This window comes from Entelurus aequoreus, linkage group LG05 (assembly GCF_033978785.1).
Source record: "Entelurus aequoreus isolate RoL-2023_Sb linkage group LG05, RoL_Eaeq_v1.1, whole genome shotgun sequence".
NCBI classification, from domain to species: domain Eukaryota; kingdom Metazoa; phylum Chordata; class Actinopteri; order Syngnathiformes; family Syngnathidae; genus Entelurus; species Entelurus aequoreus.
Genome location: NC_084735.1, coordinates 8,911,260 through 8,936,249, shown reverse-complemented (window position 1 = coordinate 8,936,249; position 24,990 = coordinate 8,911,260). Strand labels below are relative to the sequence as shown.

The 24,990-nt window shown below is 39.3% G+C and overlaps 1 protein-coding gene across 26 annotated transcripts in view; it reads right to left on the bottom strand.

Moving 5' to 3' along the window:
• Positions 1-21,562, bottom strand: part of LOC133650131 (neurobeachin-like) — a 237,107-nt gene extending 215,545 nt beyond the window's left edge. For all 26 annotated transcript variants that reach the window (XM_062046977.1, XM_062046985.1, XM_062046978.1 and 23 more), the window contains exon 1: positions 21,169-21,562. In XM_062046977.1, the coding sequence (XP_061902961.1) occupies positions 21,169-21,417 (249 nt within the window). In that variant the 5' untranslated portion in view covers positions 21,418-21,562. The remainder of the gene's footprint in view (positions 1-21,168) is intronic.
• Positions 21,563-24,990: the final 3,428 nt, after the last annotated feature.

Below are 24,990 nucleotides of genomic sequence, written 5' to 3'. Positions count from 1 at the left end.
TAACAAGTATCTTTTGTCAAGTACTTGAAGCTGAAAAGTAGGGATGTGACGGTGGTTTCAAAGTCTTCACAATAATACCGTGACGTGTGACGGTATCAAAGGAAAACTTGGTGGGTGTAGTTTTTTTCTGGCGCTGAAATTATTTTTTTTGGGGGGGGGCATTAAATCTGTCCATAACTGTTTGAGTTATGTTGCTAACAAACAGAAAAACAAGCCCAGGCCAAAACAGAACCTCTTTGGCGGAGGTAAGAAAGTCTGCTTTCTGGCGGGAAATCGCCCCCAAAAAACGGTTCAACGTGGGAAATACGAGTAAACTAAAAAGCTACTTGATACATCCTCAATCCGTCCGTCTATTTTTCTAGCGCTTGTCTCTCCGTCTTGCGGGGGCGGAGCCTATTCCAGCTGAAGCCAGCGAAGCCAAACATGAGTTTGTGGGGTATTTACATTAAAAGTTATATTGTTTGTTAACTTTTCTGCGAAACATAGCATTACTACCGAGCTATTGTGTTTTTTTACGTATACCGGAATAATATCATACCGTCAGATTTGATAGCGTTACATCTTTGCACAAAAAAAACCTAGCATGCTAACATTAGAATGCTAACGATTTTGCTGCGGCCCGTTAATAATTTAACCACGGGCCAAACTTTGGACAACCCCTGCCCTAAGGCGTCAGTCAAACAATGTCCACTGATGTTTTCAACAAACCCCCACATCAAAAGACAGGGGGCGCCATCCCATAATGAGCCCAAAGAGACCTATGAATTGTGGACTAGCTAAAATACATAAAAATGATGTGTTGTTACGTCCGTAAAAGTGGATTCGGCTTCGGTTCTGTGTACATAATTACCATTTTAGTTACTGCGCTTACAAAAATAGCGCAAAAAAAATAAAACCAAAATAAAAATGTCTCCGCAAGCGCTGATTAATTAGTGTATGCAAAAAAATCTACTGTACAATCTCTATGACCACATTATAAACCATCAACATAAAAGAACAACATTTCTCAACCAGCTTTTGCAAGGAATTGAGGGATTTCACCATCTACGCTCCGTGATATCATCAAAAGGTTCGGAGAATGTGGAGAAATCACTGCACGTAAGCCATGATATTACGGACCTTCGATCCCTCAGGCGGTACTGCATCAAAAAGTGACACCAGTGTGTAAAGGATATCACCACATGGGCTCAGGAACACTTCAGAAAACCACTGTCAGCAACTACAGTTGGTCGCTACATCTGTAAGTGCAAGTTAAAACTCTACCATGCAAAGCCAAAGCCATTTATCAACAACACCCAGAAACGCCGTCGGCTTCGCCGGGCCCGAGCTCATCTAAGATGGACTGACGCAAAGTGGAAAAGCGTTCTGTGGTCTGACGGGTCCACATTTCACATTGTTTTTGGAAACTGTGGACGTCGTGTCCGCCGGACCAAAGAGGAAAAGAACCATCCGGGTAGTTACAGGCGCAAAGTGTAAAAGGCAGCATGTGTGATGGTATGGGGGTGTGTTAGTGCTCAAGGGCATGGGTAACTTACACATCTGTGAAGGTGCCAGTAATGCTGAAAAGGTACATACAGGTTTTGGAGCAACATATGTTGCCATCCAAGCAACGTTATCATGGACGCCCCTGCTTATTTCAGCAAGACGATGCTTCTCAGTGTGAACATGAAATATCTTGTCTTTGCAGTCTATTCAATTGAATATAAGTTGGAAAGGATTTGTTGTATTGTCTTTTTATTTACACAACGTGACAACTTCACTGCTTTCGTATTACAAGTTGTTCACTATCCCCCCCTAGTAGTGACTGCCATAGTAGACGTCAACAGGCACGGCTACCAAATTTCGATATTCGCGACATTGGTGTAGCAGATGTTTGATAAGAAATTATCGAGTTCGAGCCTATTATCGAATCCTCTTATCGAACCGATTCCTTATCGATTCTCTTATGGAGTCCAGATAGGTTGTTGTATATGGAAAAAAAAACACACAATATTTGGTTTAACAAAAGCTCACTTTTATTATATAAGAAAACAATTTAATCAAAAAATAAATAAATATTGACTGTTGCCCCCCTAAAAAAAATAAAATAAAATAAATAAACATTGACTGTTGTTACCCAAAGTATATTAAGTGGGATTTTTCAGAGAAACAAATATATAAGGTAACACAAAAACAACCTGTCTCTGTGATCACTATAGGTCAGGGGCCAGTTTGATACACACTTCAATAAATTGCCAGAAATAGCCAATTTGCTCTATTTACCTTTAACTCTATGTTATTATTAATAATGAATGATATTTACACTTAATTGAACGGTTTAAAAGAGGAGAAAACATGAAAATAATGACAATTAAATTTTGAAACATAGTTTATCTTCAATTTCGACTCTTTAAAATTCAAAATTCAACCGAAAAAAAGAAGAGAAAAACTTAAAAAAAAGAATTTACGGAACATCATTAGTAATTTTTCCTGATTAAGATTAATTTTAGAATTTTGATGACATGTTTTAAACAGGTTAAAATCCAATCTGCACTTTGTTAGAATATATAACAAATTGGACCAAGCTATATTTCTAAATCATTATTTCTTCTAGATTTTCCAAAACAAACATTTTAAAATAAATTCAAAAGACTTTGAAATAAGATTTAAATTTGATTCTACAGATTTTCTAGATTTGCCAGAATAATTTTTTTTAATTTTAATCATAATAAGTTTGAAGAAATATTTCACAAATATTCTTCGTCTAAAAAACAGAAGCTAAAATGAAGAATTAAATTAAAATGTATTTATTATTCTTTACAATAAATTTAAAAAATTTACTTCAACATTGATTTAAATTGTCAGGAAAGAAAAGGAAGGAATTTAAAAGGTAAAAAGGTATATGTGTTTAAAAATCCTAAAATCATTTTTAAGGTTGTCTTTTTTCTCTAAAATTGTCTTTCTGAAAGTTATAAGAAGCAAAGTAAAAAAATTCATGAATTGATTTAAACAAGTGAAGACCAAGTCTTTAAAATATTTTCTTGGATTTTCAAATTCTATTTGAGTTTTGTCTCTCTTAGAATTAAAAATGTCGGGCAAAGAGAGACCAGCTTGCTAGTAAATGAATAAAAAGTAAAAAATAGAGGCAGCTCACTGGTAAGTGCTGCTATTTGAGCTATTTTTAGAACAGGCCAGCGGGCTACTCATCTGGTCCTTACGGGCTACCTGGTGCCCGCGGGCACCGCGTTGGTGACCCCTGCTATAGGTGTATAAATAATAATATAGTGTTAAATAAAATCAGTCCCTTGGGCACAAAAGTGGAAATAATACAGCTCTCCAAAAAGTGCACTATTTGACATAACTGTTTGTTATGATGCTTTGACATTTTTGCACTTTATTTCTTTATTGACAGAAAATTCTATGAAGCGAAAAGTTGTTTGCAAATGTGGTTACAAGGCAAAAAAATGAAAAGTTAAAGCTAAAAAAAGAAATACACTTTATTGAGTTAACATTATTTCTTTATAGGGGGGAAGATGTTATGAGCTAGTCCAGGGGTCGGCAACCTTTACCACTCAAAGAGCCATTTTGGCAAGTTTCACAAATTAAAGAAAGTAATGGGAGCCACAAAAAAAAATTTTTAATTTAAAATGAAAAACACCGCATACAAAGCTTAAATGCTTTGTGCTATGTTAACCAGGGGTCTCCCTAAAGTGCAAATTTCCACTTTAAAGTGGAAATTTGATGTTAGTGCAGCCCGCGAGTTTTGAATGAATGGCGCTTGATAGCGTCATACTTGCCAACCCTCTCATTTTTCCCGGGAGACTCCCGAATATCAGAGCGTGACGACCCTGCATTTGGCGCCCTCTACAGTCTGCCCTAACAGTGTACCTGCTCGACCACACGTAGAATGCAATTTCAGCTTGCTCACGTAAGTGACAGCAGGGCGTACTACCTCATCAGCCACACATCTTACACTGACGGTACCAATACCCAGAATCCCATGCAGCCCTATCTCTTCCGCTCAACCAACGCACGGAGAGGGGGGGGGTTGATGTGTGGGGGGATTTGGTGGTAGCGGGGGTGTATAATGTAGACCGGAAGAGTTAGGGCTGCATGGGATTCTGGGTAATGGTTGTGTTGTGTTTATGTTGTGTTACGGTGGGATGTTCTCCAGAAATGTGTTTTTCATTCTTTTTTGGTGTGGGTTCACAGTGTGGCGCATATTTGTAACGTAACAATGTTAAAGTTGTTTGATACGGCTACCGTCAGTGTAAGCTGTGTGGCTGATGACTAAGTATGCTTTGCTGTCTGGTTGGGACGGGATTCGTTCCGAGGGATTCGAATAAAGAACCAACTCTTTTTCTTTACTGTAGAGGTCTCGATAACGGGTACCGGTTCTCAAAAAGGGATTCGAGTCCGAGGACTCTGTTCTTTTCTTATCGAACAACCGGGAAAACCGGTTTCGAGTATCATCCCTACGTAGCACGCAAATACCGGACTCCCCATGCGTCGCAATGTCAATTCGTCTAAATAACGGAAAATTAATTGATTGTTATTAATTAATGATGGATTTTTGTCATTTTGTGTGGTAAAAGTGGGGGGGCACGGTTCATACACAAGCTCTCTGACCCCCGTCAGGTCAACCAAACGTTATTTTTCCCATTAACCGGGGACTATTCATCCATCCATCCATGTGTCGCTTCCCAGCGTGGTTTACCTTCCTCGACCGCCGAGCCACTCTGGAACACTTGAACAAACGAGGCCTTTTGTGAGCGACACGGCGCTTCCAATCTTTTACATAATAATCCTCACCGCTAACGGTGCACTCCAGCTCGAGTGGGGGGGGGGGGGGGTACAATTAAATAAATAGCTAAAACACAGTTGTGTAGTATTAACGTTTGCACTAACGAGCATAAATATTTATTTCTCTAAGGCCCTTCACGAGGATGCGAGCGGAAAACGACTCAGCCAGGAGATGCTTTCCCAAAACAATTATAGCAAATAGAGATGTGATGTGAAGATTTCATATCACGGTTATCATTATCATCTCGGTATTGATGTTGAAAGAGACATATTGGACCAAAAATACATCAAACAAATCTGTCTGGAGCCGCAAAAAAATGAAAAGCCTTATATAAGTGTTATAATGAAGGCAACACGTGATGTAAGTGTCTATATTAGTTATATTAGCCTACTATCAAAATGACTTTAAAAGTCTTATATAAGTGTTATAATGAAGGCAACACGTGATGTAAGTGTCTATATTAGTTATATTAGCCTACTATCAAAATGACTTTAAAAGTCTTATATAAGTGTTATAATGAAGACAACACAATGTAAGTGTCTATATTAGCCTACTATCAAAATGACTTTAAAAGTCTTATATAAGTGTTATAATGAAGGCAACACATGATGTAAGTGTCTATATTAGCCTACTATCAAAATGACTTTAAAAGTCTTATATAAGTGTTATAATGAAGGCAACACATGATGTAAGTGTCTATATTAGTTATATTAGCCTACTATCAAAATGACTTTAAAAGTCTTATATAAGTGTTATAATGAAGGCAACACATGATGTAAGTGTCTATATTAGCCTACTATCAAAATGACTTTAAAAGTCTTATATAAGTGTTATAATGAAGACAACACATGATGTAAGTGTCTATATTAGTTATATTAGCCTACTATCAAAATAACTTTAAAAGTCTTATATAGTTTGGTATAATGAAGGCAACACATGATGTAAGTGTCTATATTAGCCTACTATCAAAATGACTTTAAAAGTCTGACATAAGTGTTATAATGAAGACAACACATGATGTAAGTGTCTATATTAGTTATATTAGCCTACTATCAAAATGACTGTGAGTCGCAGGCTGACTTTGTTGACAAAAATGTTGGAACGTAATATTTATTGTACACATTTTTACAACGTTGGAAAACATGAGTAAAACTTCCCAGAGGGTGAGATAAGTCCTGGAAATGACTGTCTCAGAATGGCCAAAGGTATAGACGTGTGTGTCCAAGTTAAAGGAAAAATCTTCTAATGGATTTATTACAATCTTTGGAAGCTGGGTAATATTTGCTGTGGTCTGGAACAACCAAATGCAGCCAATATTACATACAGATAATGTGTCATGAGATATATAAATTAAATACACAGAGGACGTGAGTAAAGGAAATTAAACGAGGCATCATGATGCAATATGTACATACAGCTAGCCTAAATAGCATGTTAGCATGGATTATCTCGCAGTCATGCCCTGAACAAATATGCCTGATTAGCACTCCACACAAGTCAATAACATCAACAAAGCTCACCTTTCTGCATTCACACACAGCATAAAATGTTTGGTGGACAAAACGAGACCAAGAAGGAGTGACATAAAACACGCCTTTCTGTGGCAGCGTCGGAGAAAGTTGTACGTGTAAACAAACTGTTGCGTCACAGTCCGCACAACTATGGTGAGTTTAAGTTTTGATTGTGTATTGACGTTTGTAACGGGGAAAGACGATAATGTCTCTTGTTTTCATGTTAGCATTTAAACCAGGCAGCCATTAGTGCTGGTTATCAATCACGGTTCTACCATCATTTTGAAGGAAGCAAAAGAAGAGGTGAATAAGTGGTGAGCACAGAAGTGCAGCTGCAACACTGTGGAGAGAAACCAGCTGGGAACAACTCATGAGCAAGTGGATTCATTACAGTCTACACATAGAATCATAGAAGTAGCCACACAACAAAAGCAATACATTATTGCTGCATATTTCAGCAGTCAAAGGAGGTCAGTGATGTTGCTTCTTATGTACATCAGTGATGTTGCTTCTTATGTACAGTATATCAGTGATCGTCATCTATCCATTACTTTAGTCATCTGTCCATTACTTTCGTCATCTATCCATTACTTTAGTCATCCATCGATTACTTTAGTCATCTATCCATTACTTTAGTCATCTATCCATTACTTTAGTCATCTATCCATTACTTTAGTCATCTATCCATTACTTTAGTCATCCATCGATTACTTTAGTCATCTATCCATTACTTTAGTCATCTGTCCATTACTTTCGTCATCCATCCATTACTTTAGTCATCTATCCATTACTTTAGTCATCTATCCATTACTTTAGTCATCTGTCCATTACTTTCGTCATCTATCCATTACTTTAGTCATCTATCCATTACTTTCGTCATCTATCCATTACTTTAGTCATCTATCCATTACTTTAGTCATCCATCCATTACTTTAGTCATCCATCGATTACTTTAGTTATCTATCCATTACTTTAGTCATCTGTCCATTACTTTAGTCATCTATCCATTACTTTAGTCATCCATCGATTACTTTAGTCATCTATCCATTACTTTAGTCATCTGTCCATTACTTTCGTCATCTGTCCATTACTTTCGTCATCTATCCATTACTTTAGTCATCCATCGATTACTTTAGTCATCTATCCATTACTTTAGTCATCCATCGATTACTTTAGTCATCCATCGATTACTTTAGTCATCTATCCATTACTTTAGTCATCTGTCCATTACTTTCGTCATCTATCCATTACTTTAGTCATCTATCCATTACTTTCGTCATCTATCCATTACTTTAGTCATCTATCCATTACTTTAGTCATCTATCCATTACTTTAGTCATCCATCGATTACTTTAGTCATCCATCCATTACTTTAGTCATCTGTCCATTACTTTAGTCATCTATCCATTACTTTAGTCATCTATCCATTACTTTAGTCATCCATCGATTACTTTAGTCACCTATCCATTACTTTAGTCATCCATCGATTACTTTAGTCATCTATCCATTACTTTAGTCATCCATCGATTACTTTAGTCATCTATCCATTACTTTAGTCATCTATCCATTACTTTAGTCATCCATCGATTACTTTAGTCATCTATCCATTACTTTAGTCATCTGTCCATTACTTTCGTCATCTATCCATTACTTTAGTCACCTATCCATTACTTTAGTCATCCATCGATTACTTTAGTCATCCATCGATTACTTTAGTCATCTATCCATTACTTTAGTCATCCATCCATTACTTTAGTCATCCATCGATTACTTTAGTCATCTATCCATTACTTTAGTCATCTATCCATTACTTTCGTCACCTACCCATTACTTTAGTCACCTACCCATTACTTTAGTCATCTATCCATTACTTTAGTCATCTATCCATTACTTTAGTCATCTATCCATTACTTTAGTCATCTATCCATTACTTTAGTCACCTATCCATTACTTTAGTCATCTATCCATTACTTTAGTCACCTATCCATTACTTTAGTAACCTATCCATTACTTTCGTCACCTATCCCTTACTTTAGTCATCCATCGATTACTTTAGTCATCTATCCATTACTTTAGTCATCCATCCATTACTTTCGTCACCTATCCATTACTTTTGTCATCTATCCCTTACTTTAGTCATCTATCCATTACTTTAGTCACCTATCCATTACTTTAGTCATCTATCCATTACTTTAGTCACCTATCCATTACTTTAGTCACCTATCCATTACTTAAGTCATCTATCCATTACTTTAGTCACCTATCCATTACTTTAGTCATCTATCAATTAGCTCGTCCGATGATAGATAAAACATTGGGAAAATCAATAAAAATGGTTTTCATGGTTGCCATAACAGTCATTGCCTTCAAGTCACAATAGTCCGTCTGCGTCAGCACTTGTAATAACAATATCACTCATCTTTGGTTCATTTTCAGGTCACGACACGGCATAGCTTGCTACCTAGCTAGCATTAGTATCTAACTATCACTGTGCCGCTAAAATAGTCCGTCTGCGTCAGCACTTGTAATAACAATATCACTCATCTTTGGTCACGACACGGCATAGCTTGCTACCTCGCTGGCAGGTAGCGCCGCAGGGCAACAGGTGATGTTTGTGAATATACAGAAGCCACTTGGAAAACATTGACATTGAAAAACCATCACCGTAAAATAACACCGCAAACCACACGAGCCCAATTTGGACGTGTGCATATCCTAAGCCGGGCGGGTGCGGCGGTGTGTCAATTGTGCTGACTCGGCACCCCGCTCGCCATTAAGCAACCTTGGCGACTGAAGAGAGGGCGCGCGGGGATAATGAGTCTCAGAGGGAGCGGCCGGGAGGTCTCAGGTGGGAGGCGATGGAGGCGGCGTGAAGTGGTAAAGGAAGGTGAGAAGAGAGAAGAAGGGCAATGGCTGACTGGCAGGAAGTCTTTCTTCATCTAAAAATAAACGTACACACAATTGGTGTGTTTAACCGCACACTTAAGAAGACAATACACCAGAAAGTACATGAACAACTAAATATGTGAGTTACAGCACGACTGTGTAAATGGCGTTTCGGTAACGCTCCGTAATATCATCAAAAGGTTCAGAGAATCTGGAGAAATCACTGCACTTAAGCCATGATAGTACGCACCTTGGATCCCTCAGGCGGTACTGCATCAAAAAGCCACATCAATGTGTAAAGGATATCACCACATGGGCTCAGGAACACTTCAGAAAACCAGTCAGTAACAACAGTTGGTCGCTACATCTGTAAGTGCGAGTTAAAACTCTACTATGCAGAGCCAAAGCCATTTATCAACAACACCCAGAAACGCCGTCGGCTTCGCTGGGCCCCGAGCTCATCTAAGATGGACTGATGCAAAGTGGGAAAGTGTTCTGTGGCCTGGCGAGTCCACATTTCACATTGTTTTTGGAAACTGTGGACGTCGTGTTCTCCGGACCAAAGAGGAAAAGAACCACCCGGATTGTTCTAGGCGCAAAGTGTAAAAAGCCAGCATGTGTGATGGTATGGGGGTGTATTCGTGCCCAAGGCATGGGTAACTTACACGTCTGTGAAGGCACCATTAATGCTGAAAGGTACATACAGGTTTTGGAGCAACATAGCAACGTTACCATGGACGCCCCTGCTTATTTCAGCAAGACGATGCCAAGCCACGTGCTACAACAGCGTGGCTTCATAGTAAAAGAGTGCGGATACTAGACTCCACACAACAATGTCTGTTTGTTGCTAGATAGCCAGCTACCATTATCTAGCTAGCCAACTACCATTATCTAGCAAGCTAAACACACTTTAGCTGATGGACTTAGATATTTAAAGCTTTTTTCCCCACACAACACTGTCTGTTTGTTGCTAGATAGCTAGCTACCATTATCTAGCTAGCCAGCCACCATTATCTAGCTAGCTAGCTAGCTAGCTATCACACGCTCGATAGCTAGCTAAATACACTTTAGCTGATGGACTTAGATATTTAAAGCTTTTTTTCCACACAACAATGTCTGTCTGTTGCTAGATAGCTAGCTACCATTATCTAGCTAGATATATAGTATCAGCTAAATACACTTTAGCTGATGGACTTAGATATTTAAAGCTTTTTTTCCACACAACAATGTCTCTTTGTTGCTAGATAGCTAGCTACCATTATCTAGCTAGATATATAGTATCAGCTAAATACACTTTAGCTGATGGACTTAGATATTTAAAGCTTTTTTTCCACACAACAATGTCTGTTTGTTGCTAGATAGCTAGCTACCATTATCTAGCTAGATATATAGTATCAGCTAAATACACTTTAGCTGATGGACTTAGATATTTAAAGCTTTTTTTCCACACAACAATGTCTGTTTGTTGCTAGATAGCTAGCTACCATTATCTAGCTAGATATATAGTATCAGCTAAATACACTTCAGCTGATGGACTTAGATATTTAAAGCTTTTTTTCCACACAACAATGTCTGTTTGTTGCTAGCTAGCCAGCTACCATTATCTAGCTAGCCAGCTACCATTATCTAGCTAGCTAAACACACTTTAGCTGATGGACTTAGATATTTAAAGCTTTTTTCCCCACACAACACTGTCTGTTTGTTGCTAGATAGCTAGCTACCATTATCTAGCTAGCCAGCCACCATTATCTAGCTAGCTAGCTAGCTATCACACGCTCGATAGCTAGCTAAATACACTTTAGCTGATGGACTTAGATATTTAAAGCTTTTTTTCCCACACAACAATGTCTGTTTGTTGCTAGATAGCTAGCTACCATTATCTAACTAGCTAGCTAGCTAGCTAGCTAAATACACTTTAGCTGATACTTAAGATATTTAAAGCTTTTTTTCCACTGCTCTGAACGCATACGTCGCAACAAGACACGCTAACTAGGGTTTGGGTACCAAATCCGGTACTTTTTTTGGGCACCGACCAAATCCCGCCGGTTCTACCGGGCACCGATTCAGTTGATGTGCGTGACGCAACGCCCGGTTGCCGTCTCAGCTAAACTACCTTTTAGGTAATGTTGCGTTTTCCAATGCCAGCAAAGAAAATGACTCAAAAAACTCTCCGACGTGAGTAAAGTAGGAGTCCACTTTTCCAAAAATGCACTAGCTTGATGCTAATATACATTGGGTTTGCTGTTGAAATGCAACTGATTAGCATTAGCGATTTTACATGGCAATTTCCACACCTCCAAATGTCTTAATGACAACTGAATGCAGGTTACAATCAAACAGCTGGTGCTTAATAAGTACAATTCTTACAGTATTAACACTGTTTAGGGCACACCAAAAGATTATAATCAACAAAGACCGAACTGACTAACAAACAAACCATAAACTATACACTACTTACTAATGTAATTGCAACGTAATATTATACATGAAAATTATAATAAGATAATAATAAAAGAAGATATGACAACGGGACAGCGGGGCATTCATTGTCCAGTTGTGATCGATTGAATGCCCTGGATGAATGACAACAGTCATAGACAGCAGTTGTCATAATCAGCTTCATTTGAAATGTTGTAATTAAAAATGTGATTAATATTTATTAACACACACCAAGAAAGTATTGAAAATTGGTACAGTTAAGTACCGATAACGGGAAACGATACCGTATTGGTTCAAATGTGAGCGGTACCCGTCCCTAACGCTAACCAACAACAACAACCACCACAGCCTGAGTTAGCCTTAGCACGATAGCATTGACAAGTCGGCACAAACTCGCGAGAGACCGGCAGCTGCTCCGGCTGAGCAGGTACCGGAAGTAGTACCTGCTTTTCGCCAGTGAAAAAGTGACAGCCAGTAAAAGCCGTGCATTGGGAAAGTGTCAACATCAGGGTGATGAACCTACAAACGCTGACTGGCGCACAAAGAACGAACCACGTTACCGAGGAGGCGGAGAGCGCAAGCGGGGGACAATGGCAGGTGGTCCTACGTCTGCAAGGCTAAGAACAGCGTTGCCATGACAACTGGGATGCCTTGTTGATGATAATAGCCGAGCCCAACCCAGTCTCTCGGTTCTGGCGGATCCTCCGTTTGTGGCTTCTAGAAAGAAAAAGAAAAGCCTGAGCCTCTCCTTCAACAGGCAGCGTGTCCGATCCAGAGGACGAGCCATCTGTTCCGCCGGGCCGCAGCGGGCCGGGGATCAATACGGCCTGCGGTGCACCGAGGACAAGGCGGCCACTGTGGTCTCCCGCACATGACGGATGGGCTTTTTTCGGGTCACGGGGGACTCGTTGGTATACGGCTTGACCGCCAAGGTTTTTGTTTTTTTTTTTCCCCCTAGCTTTTTGTTTAAGTAAAAAGGAGCGGTCTCTGGTGGGCTGATGGAAACCCACACAGAGTTCTAGAACTGTGTGTGTTTATACGTCCACCGCAGGGCTCTTCACGCCACACCGGAGCTCGAGTTCACTTCAAAACGTGGCAGAAACTAACCTTTTTTTTGCAGCGAATTCCTAAAAACGGTAGAGTGTCGCGTAGAAGAACTTGGACCACAGAAAACACCTTGGCAGATCTTTGACATTTTAACCTAGAACACTGAATAACTAAGGTGTTCCTCGAGGCACCCCTTTAAAGGCCTACTGAAACCCACTACTAGCGACCACGCAGTCTGATAGTTTATATATCAATGATGAAATCTTAACATTATAACACATGCCAATACGGCCGGGTTAACTTATAAAGTGACATTTTAAATTTGCCGCTAAACTTCCGGTTCGAAACGCCTCTGAGGATGACGTATGCGCGTGACGTAGACCGGCGAACACGGGTATGCCTTCCACATTGAAGCCAATACGAAAAAGCTCTGTTTTCATTTCATAATTCCACAGTATTCTGGACATCTGTGTTCGTGAATCTGTTGCAATCATGTTCATTGCATTATGGAGAAGGAAGCTGAGCAAGCAAAGAAGAAAGTTGTCGGTGCGAAATGGACGTATTTTTCGAACGTAGTCAGCGACAACAGTACACAGCCGGCGCTTCTTTGTTTACATTCCCGGAAGATGCAGTCAAGATGGAAGAACTCGGATAACAGAGACTCTAACCAGGAGGACTTTTGACTTCGATACACAGACGCCTGTAGAGAACTGGGACAACACAGACTCTTACCAGGATTACTTTGATTTGGATGACAAAGACGCAGACGTGCTACTGTGAGTATGCAGCTTTGGCTTCTAAACATTTGATCGCTTGACCGTATGTGCGCAACTTTTTTTTGCGTATGTACGTAACTTTTTAAAAATATATAAGCTTTATGAACCTTGGGTTAGGTGAACGGTCTTTTGGGCTGAGTGATTGTGTGTGTTGATCAGGTGTTTGAATTGTATTGGCGTGTTCTATGGAGCTAGGAGCTAGCAGAGGAGCTAGGAGCTAGCGTAACAAACACGCAGGTGTTTTTATGCAGGATTAATTTGTGGCATATTAAATATAAGCCTGGTTGTGTTGTGGCTAATAGAGTATATATATGTCTTGTGTTTATTTACTGTTGTAGTCATTCCCAGCTGAATATCAGGTCACCCCCGGCTCTCACAGCATCTTCCCTATCTGAATAGCTTCAACTCCCCACTAGTCCTTCACTTGCACTTTACTCATCCACAAATCTTTCATCCTCGCTCAAATTAATGGGGAAATTGTCGCTTTCTCGGTCCGAATCTCTCTCACTTCATGCGGCCATGATTGTAAACAATAGGGAACTTTGCGTATATGTTCAACTGACTACGTCACGCTACTTCCGGTAGGGGCAAGCCTTTTTTTTATCAGATACCAAAAGTTGCAATCTTTATCGTCGTTGTTCTATACTAAATCCTTTCAGCAAAAATATGGCAATATCGCGAAATGATCAAGTATGACACATAGAATAGATCTGCTATCCCCGTTTAAATAAAAAAAATTCATTTCAGTAGGCCTTTAAGGTTCCATCTTAAAGGCCTACTGAAATGAAATTTTCTTATTTAAACGGGAATAGCAGATCCATTCTATGTGTCATACTTGATTATTTCGCGATATTGCCATATTTTTGCTGAAAGGATTTAGTAGAGAAAATCGACGATAAAGTTCGCAACTTTTGCTCGCTGATAAAAAAAAAGCCTTGCCTGTACCGGAAGTAGCGTGACGTCACAGGAGCTAGTATTCCTCACAATTCCCCGTTGTTTACAACGGAGCGAGAGATCCGGAGCGACAAAGCGACGATTACCCCGTTAATTTGAGCGAGGATGAAAGATTCGTAGATGAGGAACGTTAGAGTGAAGCACTAGAGAGGCAGTGATGGACGTATCTTTTTTCGCTCTGACCGTAACTTAGGTACAAGCTGGCTCATTGGATTCCACACTCTCTCCTTTTTCTATTGTGGATCACGGATTTGTATTTTAAACCACCTCGGATACTATATCCTCTTGAAAATGAGAGTCGAGCACGCGAAATGGACATGTAAAGTGACTTTTATCTCCACGACAATACATCGGTGACACACTTAGCTACTGAGCTAACGTGATAGCATCGTTCTCAAATGCAGATAGAAACAAAAGAAATAAACCCCTGACTGGAAGGATAGACAGAAGACCAACAATACTATTAAACCATGTACATGTAACTACACGGTTAAAAATTCTCAGCCTGGTAAGGCTTAACAATGCTAACGACGCTAAGGCTAATTTAGCAACTTAGCAACCGGACCTCGCAGAACTATGATAAAAACATTAGCGCTCCACCTACGCCAGCCAGCCATCATCTTCCCATCAACAGCCGTGCTCACCTGCGTTCCAGAGATTGACGGCGCGACGAAGGACTTCATCCGTGGGTTTGGCGGCAAGCATCGGCTAGGCGTAGTAAGTAGTCCTTGTTGTGTTGCTGTAAGTATTGTTCTTAGCCGCTAATACACCGATCGATCCCACCTACAACGTTCTTCTTTGCAGCCTCCATTGTTCATTAAACAAATTGCAAAAGATTCACCAACACAGATGTCCAGAATACTGTGGAATTTTGTCGAAGAAAACAAGAGGTTTTTGTATCGGGTCCGATGTGGTACGACCACTTCCGTGGATTTTGTGACGTCACGCGCATAAATCATATCCAAAGAAGTTTTTCAACCGGAAGTGTGGCGGGAATTTTAAAATGTCACTTTATAAGTTAACCCGGCCGTATTGGCATGTGTTTCAATGTTAAGATTTCATCATTGATATATAAACTATCAGACTGCGTGGTCGCTAGTAGTGGCTTTCAGTAGGCCTTTAATGAACAATGGAGACTGCAAAGAAGAAAGCTGTAGGTGGGATCGGTGTATTAGCGGCGGACTACAGCAACACAACCAGGAGGACTTTGAGATGGATAGCAGACGCGCTAGCCGCCGACCTCACCTTGACTTCCTCCGTGTCCGGGTCGCCGACTGCAACGGTGATCGGGTGAAGTCCTTCGTCGCTCCGTCGATCGCTGGAACGCAGGTGAGCACGGGTGTTGATGAGCAGATGAGGGCTGGCTGGCGTAGGTGGAGCGCTAATGTTTTTAGCATAGCTCTGTGAGGTCCCGTTGCTAAGTTAGCTTCAATGGCGTCGTTAGCAACAGCATTGTTAAGCTTCGCCAGGCTGGAAAGCATTAACCGTGTATTTACATGTCCATGGTTTAATAGTATTGTTGATCTTCTGTCTATCCTTCCAGTCAGGGGTTTATTTATTTTGTTGCTATCTGCATTTGAGCCCGATGCTATCACGTTAGCTCCGTAGCTAAAGTGTTTCGCCGATGTATTGTCGCGGAGATAAAAGTCACTGTGAATGTCCATTTCGCGTTCTCGACTCTCATTTTCAAGAGGATATAGTATCCCAGGTGGTTTAAAATACAAATCCGGGATCCACAATAGAAAAAGGAGAGAGTGTGGAATCCAATGAGCCAGCTTGTACCTAAGTTACGGTCAGAGCGAAAAAAGATACGTCCTGCACTGCACGCTAGTCCTTCACTCTCACGTTCCTCATCCACGAATCTTTCATCCTCGCTCAAATTAATGGGGTAATCGTCGCTTTCTCGGTGTAAACAATGGGGAAATGTGAGCAGCCCTTCCTCCTGTGACGTCACGCTACTTCCGGTACAGGCAAGGCTTTTTTTAATCAGCGACCAAAAGTTGCGAACTTTATCGTCGATGTTCTCTACTAAATCCTTTCAGCAAAAATATGGCAATATCGCAAAATGATCAAGTATGACACATAGAATGGATCTGCTATCCCCATTTAAATAAATAAAAATTCATTTCAGTAGGCCTTTAAGTCCTTTAAGTCCTCTACGTCCCTAAGTTTCCGGAATGTGATTTATGTAACTAATGCTGCTAGCTTGTTTACTTCAGACGCAGTCAGCAGTCATTTGTTCAACTTCTTTAGTTGTACCCACTGTTCCTTAAGGTTCCATCTTAAGTCCTCTCTCTTTCATCTGTTTGGACTATTCAACCCTGCGAGTTCACTTCAAGAAACTTGCGATGAACTCACATCTTTGCAGCAAATTCCTAAAAACTCCGGAGTGTTTTACGGAAGAACTTGGACCACTGCAAACACCTTGGCAGATAACATTTGAACCTAGAACACTGAATAACTGAGGTGTTCCTCAAGGCACCCCTTTAAGTCCTTTGAGTACCTAAGTCCTTGAGTTTCCGGAATGTGATGTATGTAACTAATCCTGCCAGCTTGTTTACTTCGACTTAAAAAATGAAGTCAGCAGTCATTTGTTCAACTTCTTTAGTTATACCCGTGGCGTTCCTCAAGGTTCCATCTTAAAGGCCTACTGAAAGCCACTACTAGCGACCACGCAGTCTGATAGTTTATATATCAATGATGAAATCTTAACATTGCAACACATGCCAATACGGCCGGGTTAACTTATAAAGTGACATTTTAAATTTCCCGGGAAATATCCGGCTGAAACGTCGCGGTATGATGACGTATGCGCGTGACGTAGTCAGTTAAACGGAAGTTATGGTACCCCGTAGAATCCTATACAAAAAGCTCTGTTTTCATTTCATAATTCCACAGTATTCTGGACATCTTTTGCAATTTGTTTAATGAACAATGAAGGCCGCAAAGAAGACAGTTGTAGGTGGGATCGGTGTATTAGCAGCGGACTACAGCAACACAACCAGGAGGACTTTGTTGGAGAGCAGACGCGCTAGCCGCCGACCTCACCTTGACTTCCTACGTCTCAGGGCCGCCAAACGCATCGGGTGAAGTCCTTCGTCCTTCCGCCGATCGCTGGAACGCAGGTGAGCATGGGTGTTGATGAGCAGATGAGGGCTGGCTGGCGTAGGTGGAGAGCTAATGTTTTCAGCATAGCTCTGTGCGGTCCGGTTGCTAAGTTAGCTTCAATGGCGTCGTTAGCACAGCATTGTTAACCGTCGCCAGCCTGGAAAGCATTAACCGTGTATTTACATGTCCACGGTTTAATAGTATTGTTGATTTTCTATCTATCCTTCCAGTCAGGGGTTTATTTTTTTTGTTTCTATATGCAGTTAAAGCACGATGCTATCACGTTAGCTCGTAGCTAAAGCATTTCGTCGATGTATTGTCGTGGAGATAAAAGTCACTGTGAATGTCCATTTCGCGTTCTCGACTCTCATTTTCAAGAGGATATAGTATCCCAGGTGGTTTAAAATACAAATCCGTGATCCACAATAGAAAAAGGAGAGAGTGTGGAATCCAATGAGCCAGCTTGTACCTAAGTTACAGTCAGAGCGAAAAAAGATACGTCCTGCACTGCCTCTCTAGTCCTTCACTGTAACGTTCCTCATCTACGAATCTTTCATCCTCGCTCAAATTAATGGGGTAATCATCACTTTCTCGGTCCGAATCTCTCTCGCTCCATTGTAAACAACGGGGAATTGTGAGGAATACTAGCTCCTGTGACGTCACGCTACTTCCGGTACAGGCAAGGCTTTTTTTTATCAGCGAGCAAAAGTTGCGAACTTTATCTTCGATTTTCTCTACTAAATCCTTTTAGCAAAAATATGGCAATATCGCGAAATGATCAGGTATGACACATAGAATGGATCTGCTATTCCCGTTTAAATTAAAAAAAATCATTTCAGTAGGCCTTTAAGTCCTCTCTCTTTCATCTGTTTGGACTATTCAACCCTGCGAGTTCACTTCAAAAAACTTGCGATGAACTCACATCTTTGCAGCGGATTCCTAAAAAAAACACCAGACTGCTTTCATTGACGAGCTTCTCTGCAAAAAGTGTACATTTTCCGAACGGGCCACAGTAAAAAAAACCAAAGAAAGTAATTTGAAGTTGTCTTGATTGTTGACGCACTATACCAGGGGTCACCAACGCGGTGCCCGCGGGCACCAGGTAGCCCGTAAGAACCAGATGAGTAGCCCGCTGGCCTGTTCTAAAAATAGCTCAAATAGCAGCACTTACCAGTGAGCTGCCTCTACTTTTTACATTTTATTTATTTACTAGCAAGCTGGTCTCACTTTGCCCGACATTTTTAATTCTAAGAAAACTAACAAAACTCAAATAGAATTTGAAAATCCAAGAAAATATTTTTAAGACTTGGTCTTCATTTGTTTAAATAAATTCATTAATTTTTTTACTTTGCTTCTTATAACTTTCAGAAAGACAATTTTAGAGAAAAAATACAACCTTAAAAATGATTTTAGGATTTTTAAACATATATACCTTTTTACCTTTTAAATTCCTTCCTCTTCTTTCCTGACAATTTTAAATCAATGTTCAAGTGAATTTTATTTTTTATTGTAAAGAATAATACATACATTTTAATTGAATTCTTCATTTTAGCTTCTGTATTTTTGACGAAGAATATTTGTGAAATATTTCTTTAAAACTTATTATGATTAAAATTTAAAAAAAATATTCTGGCAAATCTAGAAAATCTGTAGAATCAAATTCAAATCTTATTTCAAAGTTTTTTGATTTTCTTTTAAAAATGTTGTTCTGGAAAATCTAGAAGAAATAATGATTTGTCTTTGTTAGAAATATAGCTTGGTCCAATTTGTTATATATTCTAACAAAGTGTAGATTGGATTTTAACCTATTTAAAATATGTCGTCAAAATTCTAAAAGTAATTTTAATCAGGAAAAATTACTAATGATGTTCCATAAATTCTTTTTTTAATTTTTTCAAAAAGATTCGAATTAGCTAGTTGTCTTCTTTTTTTCGGTTGAATTTTAAAGAGTCGAAATTGAAGATAAACTATGTTTAAAAATGTAATTGTCATTTTTTCCGTGTTTTCTCCTCTTTTAAACCGTTCAATTAAGTGTAAATATCATTAATAATAACATAGAGTTAAAGGTAAATTGAGCAAATTGGCTATTTCTGGCAATTTATTGAAGTGTGTATCAAACTGGTAGCCCTTCGCATTAATCAGTACCCAAGAAGTAGCTCTTGGTTTCAAAAAGGTTGGTGACCCCTGCACTATACCTTCTTTCATTGTAAATGATCCACTCGACGGACTAAATAATGCAACAGTAAGATGCGAAGACTTAAGTCAACATGGCCATCATCTTTGTAGTCAGAGTTCCGTGCTGCGCTCGCGATCGGTCGACGGCGCGATGCGCACCCTGAACTCTGTTGTAAAAATGTGTGTTTGTACAATTTTTCAACCAACTTGAAGGTGTTTCGCCAAGAGGATTATTTCAAACGTGTTCCATTTTCCGAATGGGCCAGTTCTATATTTGGCCACGGTAAAACAAAGCAAACAATCTGAAATTGTCTTTATTTTGACGTTATCATGCTGTGATTTTTACCAGTCCGGGGGCCTCACATTTCCTCCATGTTGCCCCTGAGCTAAAATGAGTTTGACAACCCCCCCCCGGTCTACGGCGTCCATTTCTACCTCGAAGAACAGCCTCCTCTCGCTCTACGTGCTTCCTGAGCCACTGCAGCATCCTCCCCCATCTCCCCCCCCCACCAACCCCCGCCTGCCCGCCTCTCCACCTGCTTTTAAATGCATGGCATAGCCCAGGCGGCTCAGTCCATGCAGGAGGCGGCGGCGGTGGCGGCAGCGCTCCCAGAAACAGCACGCCGCTCCTTATTAGCCACCTTTTTAAGAACGGAGTAGGGGGGGCTTTTCAAGCGGCAGCATCCCTCCCACCTGTGCAGCACCTGACTGGGCCTCCTTCACCTTAATTGGCCACGTCGCAAAGGAGCGAGGTCAGGCGAAGTGACGGCAGACAACATGGCCGCTCACATGCATGATGCATGATGCATGGAGGAGGGATGACGTGCACGGCGGCATCCAGCATGCCGCCAGCATCCCTCCTTCCGGCTCATCTGTTTCGTAACCACACACACACACACACACACACACACACACACAGACACACACACACACACGTCCAAAATTAAATCCTGTGCTGCATGCTAGATCCTGCCTGCATCACAACCTGCAAAAATAAATGGGGCGGGAGGGGGGTTTACATTAATGGGGGGGACCGGCCCCTCCACAATCACCATGCAACACCAGGGCCTTCCCTTGCCCACCCCTCCTCCTCCACACTGGGCCTCACATGCAGCCTCTCACGCACATATCGATGGATAGCATTATGCTAAGTGGGCCTTTGTCCGTGACTCCATCCCAATCTAAACACCCTAATTGCAGGTTTTTTGGTTTTTTTTTTTTTTCCCAGAAATGAGGGGGTGGTCAGGAGGATGGTGTAGCCGCTGGAGTGACACTAGAAGCGGACTGCTTGATTTGCTGCAGCCGCCATGAAGTCAACAATGGCTGCTGGTTATGCGGGGGGTCACAGGCCATAAAAAGGAAATAATTCCGCTCCTTTATGTCCTTCCCCCCACCCACCGCCCCGGTGCAAGAAGGATGAAGATGCGAACAAACAAATGACATCATCCTCTCAAGGCGTCGTCAACAAAGCCCCCCCGTACACACTCACCAGGTTGAGGACCGTCTCCACGATGTCCCGGTTGCTGACTTCCCCGACCTGGATCAGGCCCACCAGCACGGCGAATTTCATCTGGATATTCCTGATCGGCACGGCGGGGTTGATGACGCCGGCCGGGAGGACCATGGAGCCGGCTGAGGACACCATCCTCTCCTTGGCGGCCGGCGGCGGCGGTGAGTCGGCGGCCGCGAGCGAGGAAGTGGAGCCCGGCGGTGGCGAGAGCGGCTTCTCGCTCGACATGACCTCCTTCTCCCCACCCCTCCACTCCCGGAGAGAGAAGCGGTGGCCCGGGGGAGACTCCGGAGCACCTGCTCCTTACAAGCTGAGCCCTGGCGGCGGCGGCGGCGGCGACAAGCACATCCGCGGGGCGGCCGAACACGTTCGCGGGGGCAACGCGGTCCTCACTCGCACCGAGCTCGGGTGTCGCGGCGGAGGGTTCGGTGGCTGCTCTCTCTCTCTCTCTCTCCCGTCGCCGAGTGTCTCTCTCGCGGGTCTGCGGGCTGCAGTCAGTGCGCTCGACGTCGAGCCTTCCACGCCATGTTGACGCCCCCTGGCTGCGGTGGGCCGCTGGTATCGCGCATGCGCGCTGGCGGCAGACCTTCTGGAAACGGAGGCGCGTGCACGCCGCCTTCTTTATGTCATTTGTACTAATTATGGGCCTGCTGTGTACCAAAGCACCCCATCATTACTTGTATTTTAACGAGTATTATTATTATGAATAATACTAGTAAATAATACTAGTACTATTTACTAGTATTATTCATAATAATAATATTAATAAATAATACTGGTATTATTTACCATGAATTGATTAACTTAAACAAGTTGAAACACTTGTTCGGGTGTTACCATTTAGTGGTCAATTTGCTGTCTCAGAAACACCTTTGTTTTTATGTCATTTGTATTAATTATGGGCCTGCTGTGTACCAAAGCACCCCATAATTACTTGTATTTTAACGAGTATTATTATTATGAATAATACTAGTAAATAATACTAGTATTATTTACTAGTATTATTCATAATAATAATATTAATAAATAATACTGGTATTATTTACCATGAATTGATTAATGTGGACCCCGACTTAAACAAGTTGAAACACTTATTCGGGTGTTGCCATTTAGTGGTCAATTTGCTGTCACAGAAACACCTTTGTTTTTATGTCATTTTTATTAATTATGGGCCTGCTGTGTACCAACGCACCCCATAATTACTTGTATTTTAACTAGTGTTATTATTATGAATAATACTAGTAAATAATACTAGTATTATTACTAGTATTATTCATAATATTAATAATAAATAATACTAGTATTATTTATTAGTATTGTTCATAATAATAATAATAAAAAATAAATAATACTAGTATTATTATTACTATTATTCATAATAATAATATTAATAATCATAATAAATAATATTAGTATTATTTTCTAGTATTATTCATAATAATAATAATAATAAATAATACTAGTATTATTTACCATGAATTGATTAATGTGGACCCCGACTTAAACAAGTTGAAAAACTTATTCGGGCGTTGCCATTTAGTGGTCAATTTGCTGTCACAGAAACACCTTTGTTTTTATGTCATTTGTATTAATTATGGGCCTGCTGTGTACCAAAGCACCCCATAATTACTTGTATTTTAACGAGTATTATTATTATGAATAATACTAGTAAATAATACTAGTATTATTTACTAGTATTATTCATCATAATAATATTAATAAATAATACTGGTATTATTTACCATGATTTGATTAACGTGGACCCCAACTTAAACAAGTTGAAAAACTTATTCGGGTGTTACCATTTAGTGGTCAATTTGCTGTCACAGAAACACCTTTGTCTTTATGTCATTTGTATTAATTACGGGCCTGCTGTGTACCAAAGCACCCCATAATTACTTGTATTTTAACGAGTATTATTATTATGAATAATACTAGTAAATAATACTAGTATTATTACTAGTATTATTGATAGTAATAATATTAATAATAAATAATACCAATAAATAATACTAGTATTATTTACTAGTATTATTCATAATAATAATAATAATAATAATAATAAATAATACTAGTATTGTTATTACTATTATTCATAATAATAATATTAGTAATCATAATAAATAATACTAGTATTATTTACTAGTATTATTCATAATAATAATAATAAATAATACTAGTATTATTTACCAAGAATTGATTAACGTGGACCCCGACTTAAACAAGTTGAAAAACGTATTCGGGTGTTGCCATTTAGTGGTCAATTTGCTGTCACAGAAACACCTCTGTCTTGATGTCATTTGCATTTGTATTAATTATGGGCCTGCTGTGTACCAAAGCACCCCATAATTACTTGTATTTTAACGAGTATTATTATGATGAATAATACTAGTAAATAATACTAGTATTATTTACTAGTATTATTCATCATAATAATAATAATATTAATACATAATACTGGTATTATTTACCATGAATTGATTAACGTGGACCCCGACTTAAACAAGTTGAAAAACTTATTCGGGCGTTGCCATTTAGTGGTCAATTTGCTGTCACAGAAACACCTTTGTTTTTATGTCATTTGTATTAATTATGGGCCTGCTGTGTACCAAAGCACCCCATAATTACTTGTATTTTAACGAGTATTATTATTATGAATAATACTAGTAAATAATACTAGTATTATTTACTAGTATTATTCATAATAATAATAATATTAATAAATAATACTGGTATTATTTGCCATGAATTGATTAATGTGGACCCCGACTTAAACAAGTTGAAAAACTTATTCAGGCGTTGCCATTTAGTGGTCAATTTGCTGTCGCAGAAACACCTTTGTTTTTATGTAATTTGTATTAATTATGGGCCTGCTGTGTACCAAAGCACCCCACAATTACTTGTATTTTAACTAGTGTTATTATTATGAATAATACTAGTAAATAATACTAGTATTATTTACTAGTATTATTCATAATATTAATAATAAATAATACTAGTATTATTTATTAGTATTATTCATAATAATAATAATAATAAAAATAAATAATACTAGTATTATTATTACTATTATTCATAATAATAATATTAATAATCATAATAAATAATATTAGTATTATTTTCTAGTATTATTCATAATAATAATAATAATAATAAATAATACTAGTATTATTTACCATAAATTGATTAATGTGGACCCCGACTTAAACAAGTTGAAAAACTTATTCGGGCGTTGCCATTTAGTGGTCAATTTGCTGTCACAGAAACACCTTTGTTTTTATGTCATTTGTATTAATTATGGGCCTGCTGTGTACCAAAGCACCCCATAATTACTTGTATTTTAACGAGTATTATTATTATGAATAATACTAGTAAATAATATTAGTATTATTTACCAGTATTATTCATAATAATAATAATATTAATAAATAATACTGGTATTATTTACCATGAATTGATTAACGTGGACCCCGACTTAAACAAGTTGAAATACTTATTCGGGTGTTGCCATTTAGTGGTCAATTTGCTGTCACAGAAACACCTTTGTTTTTATGTCATTTGTATTAATTATGGGCCTGCTGTGTACCAAAGCACCCCATAATTACTTGTATTTTAACGAGTGTTATTATTATGAATAATACTAGTAAATAATACTAGTATTATTACTAGTATTATTCATAATAATAATATTAATAATAAATAATACTAATAAATAATACCATTATTATTTAATACTATTATTCATAATAATAATAATAATAAATAATACTAGTATTATTATTACTATTATTCATAATAATA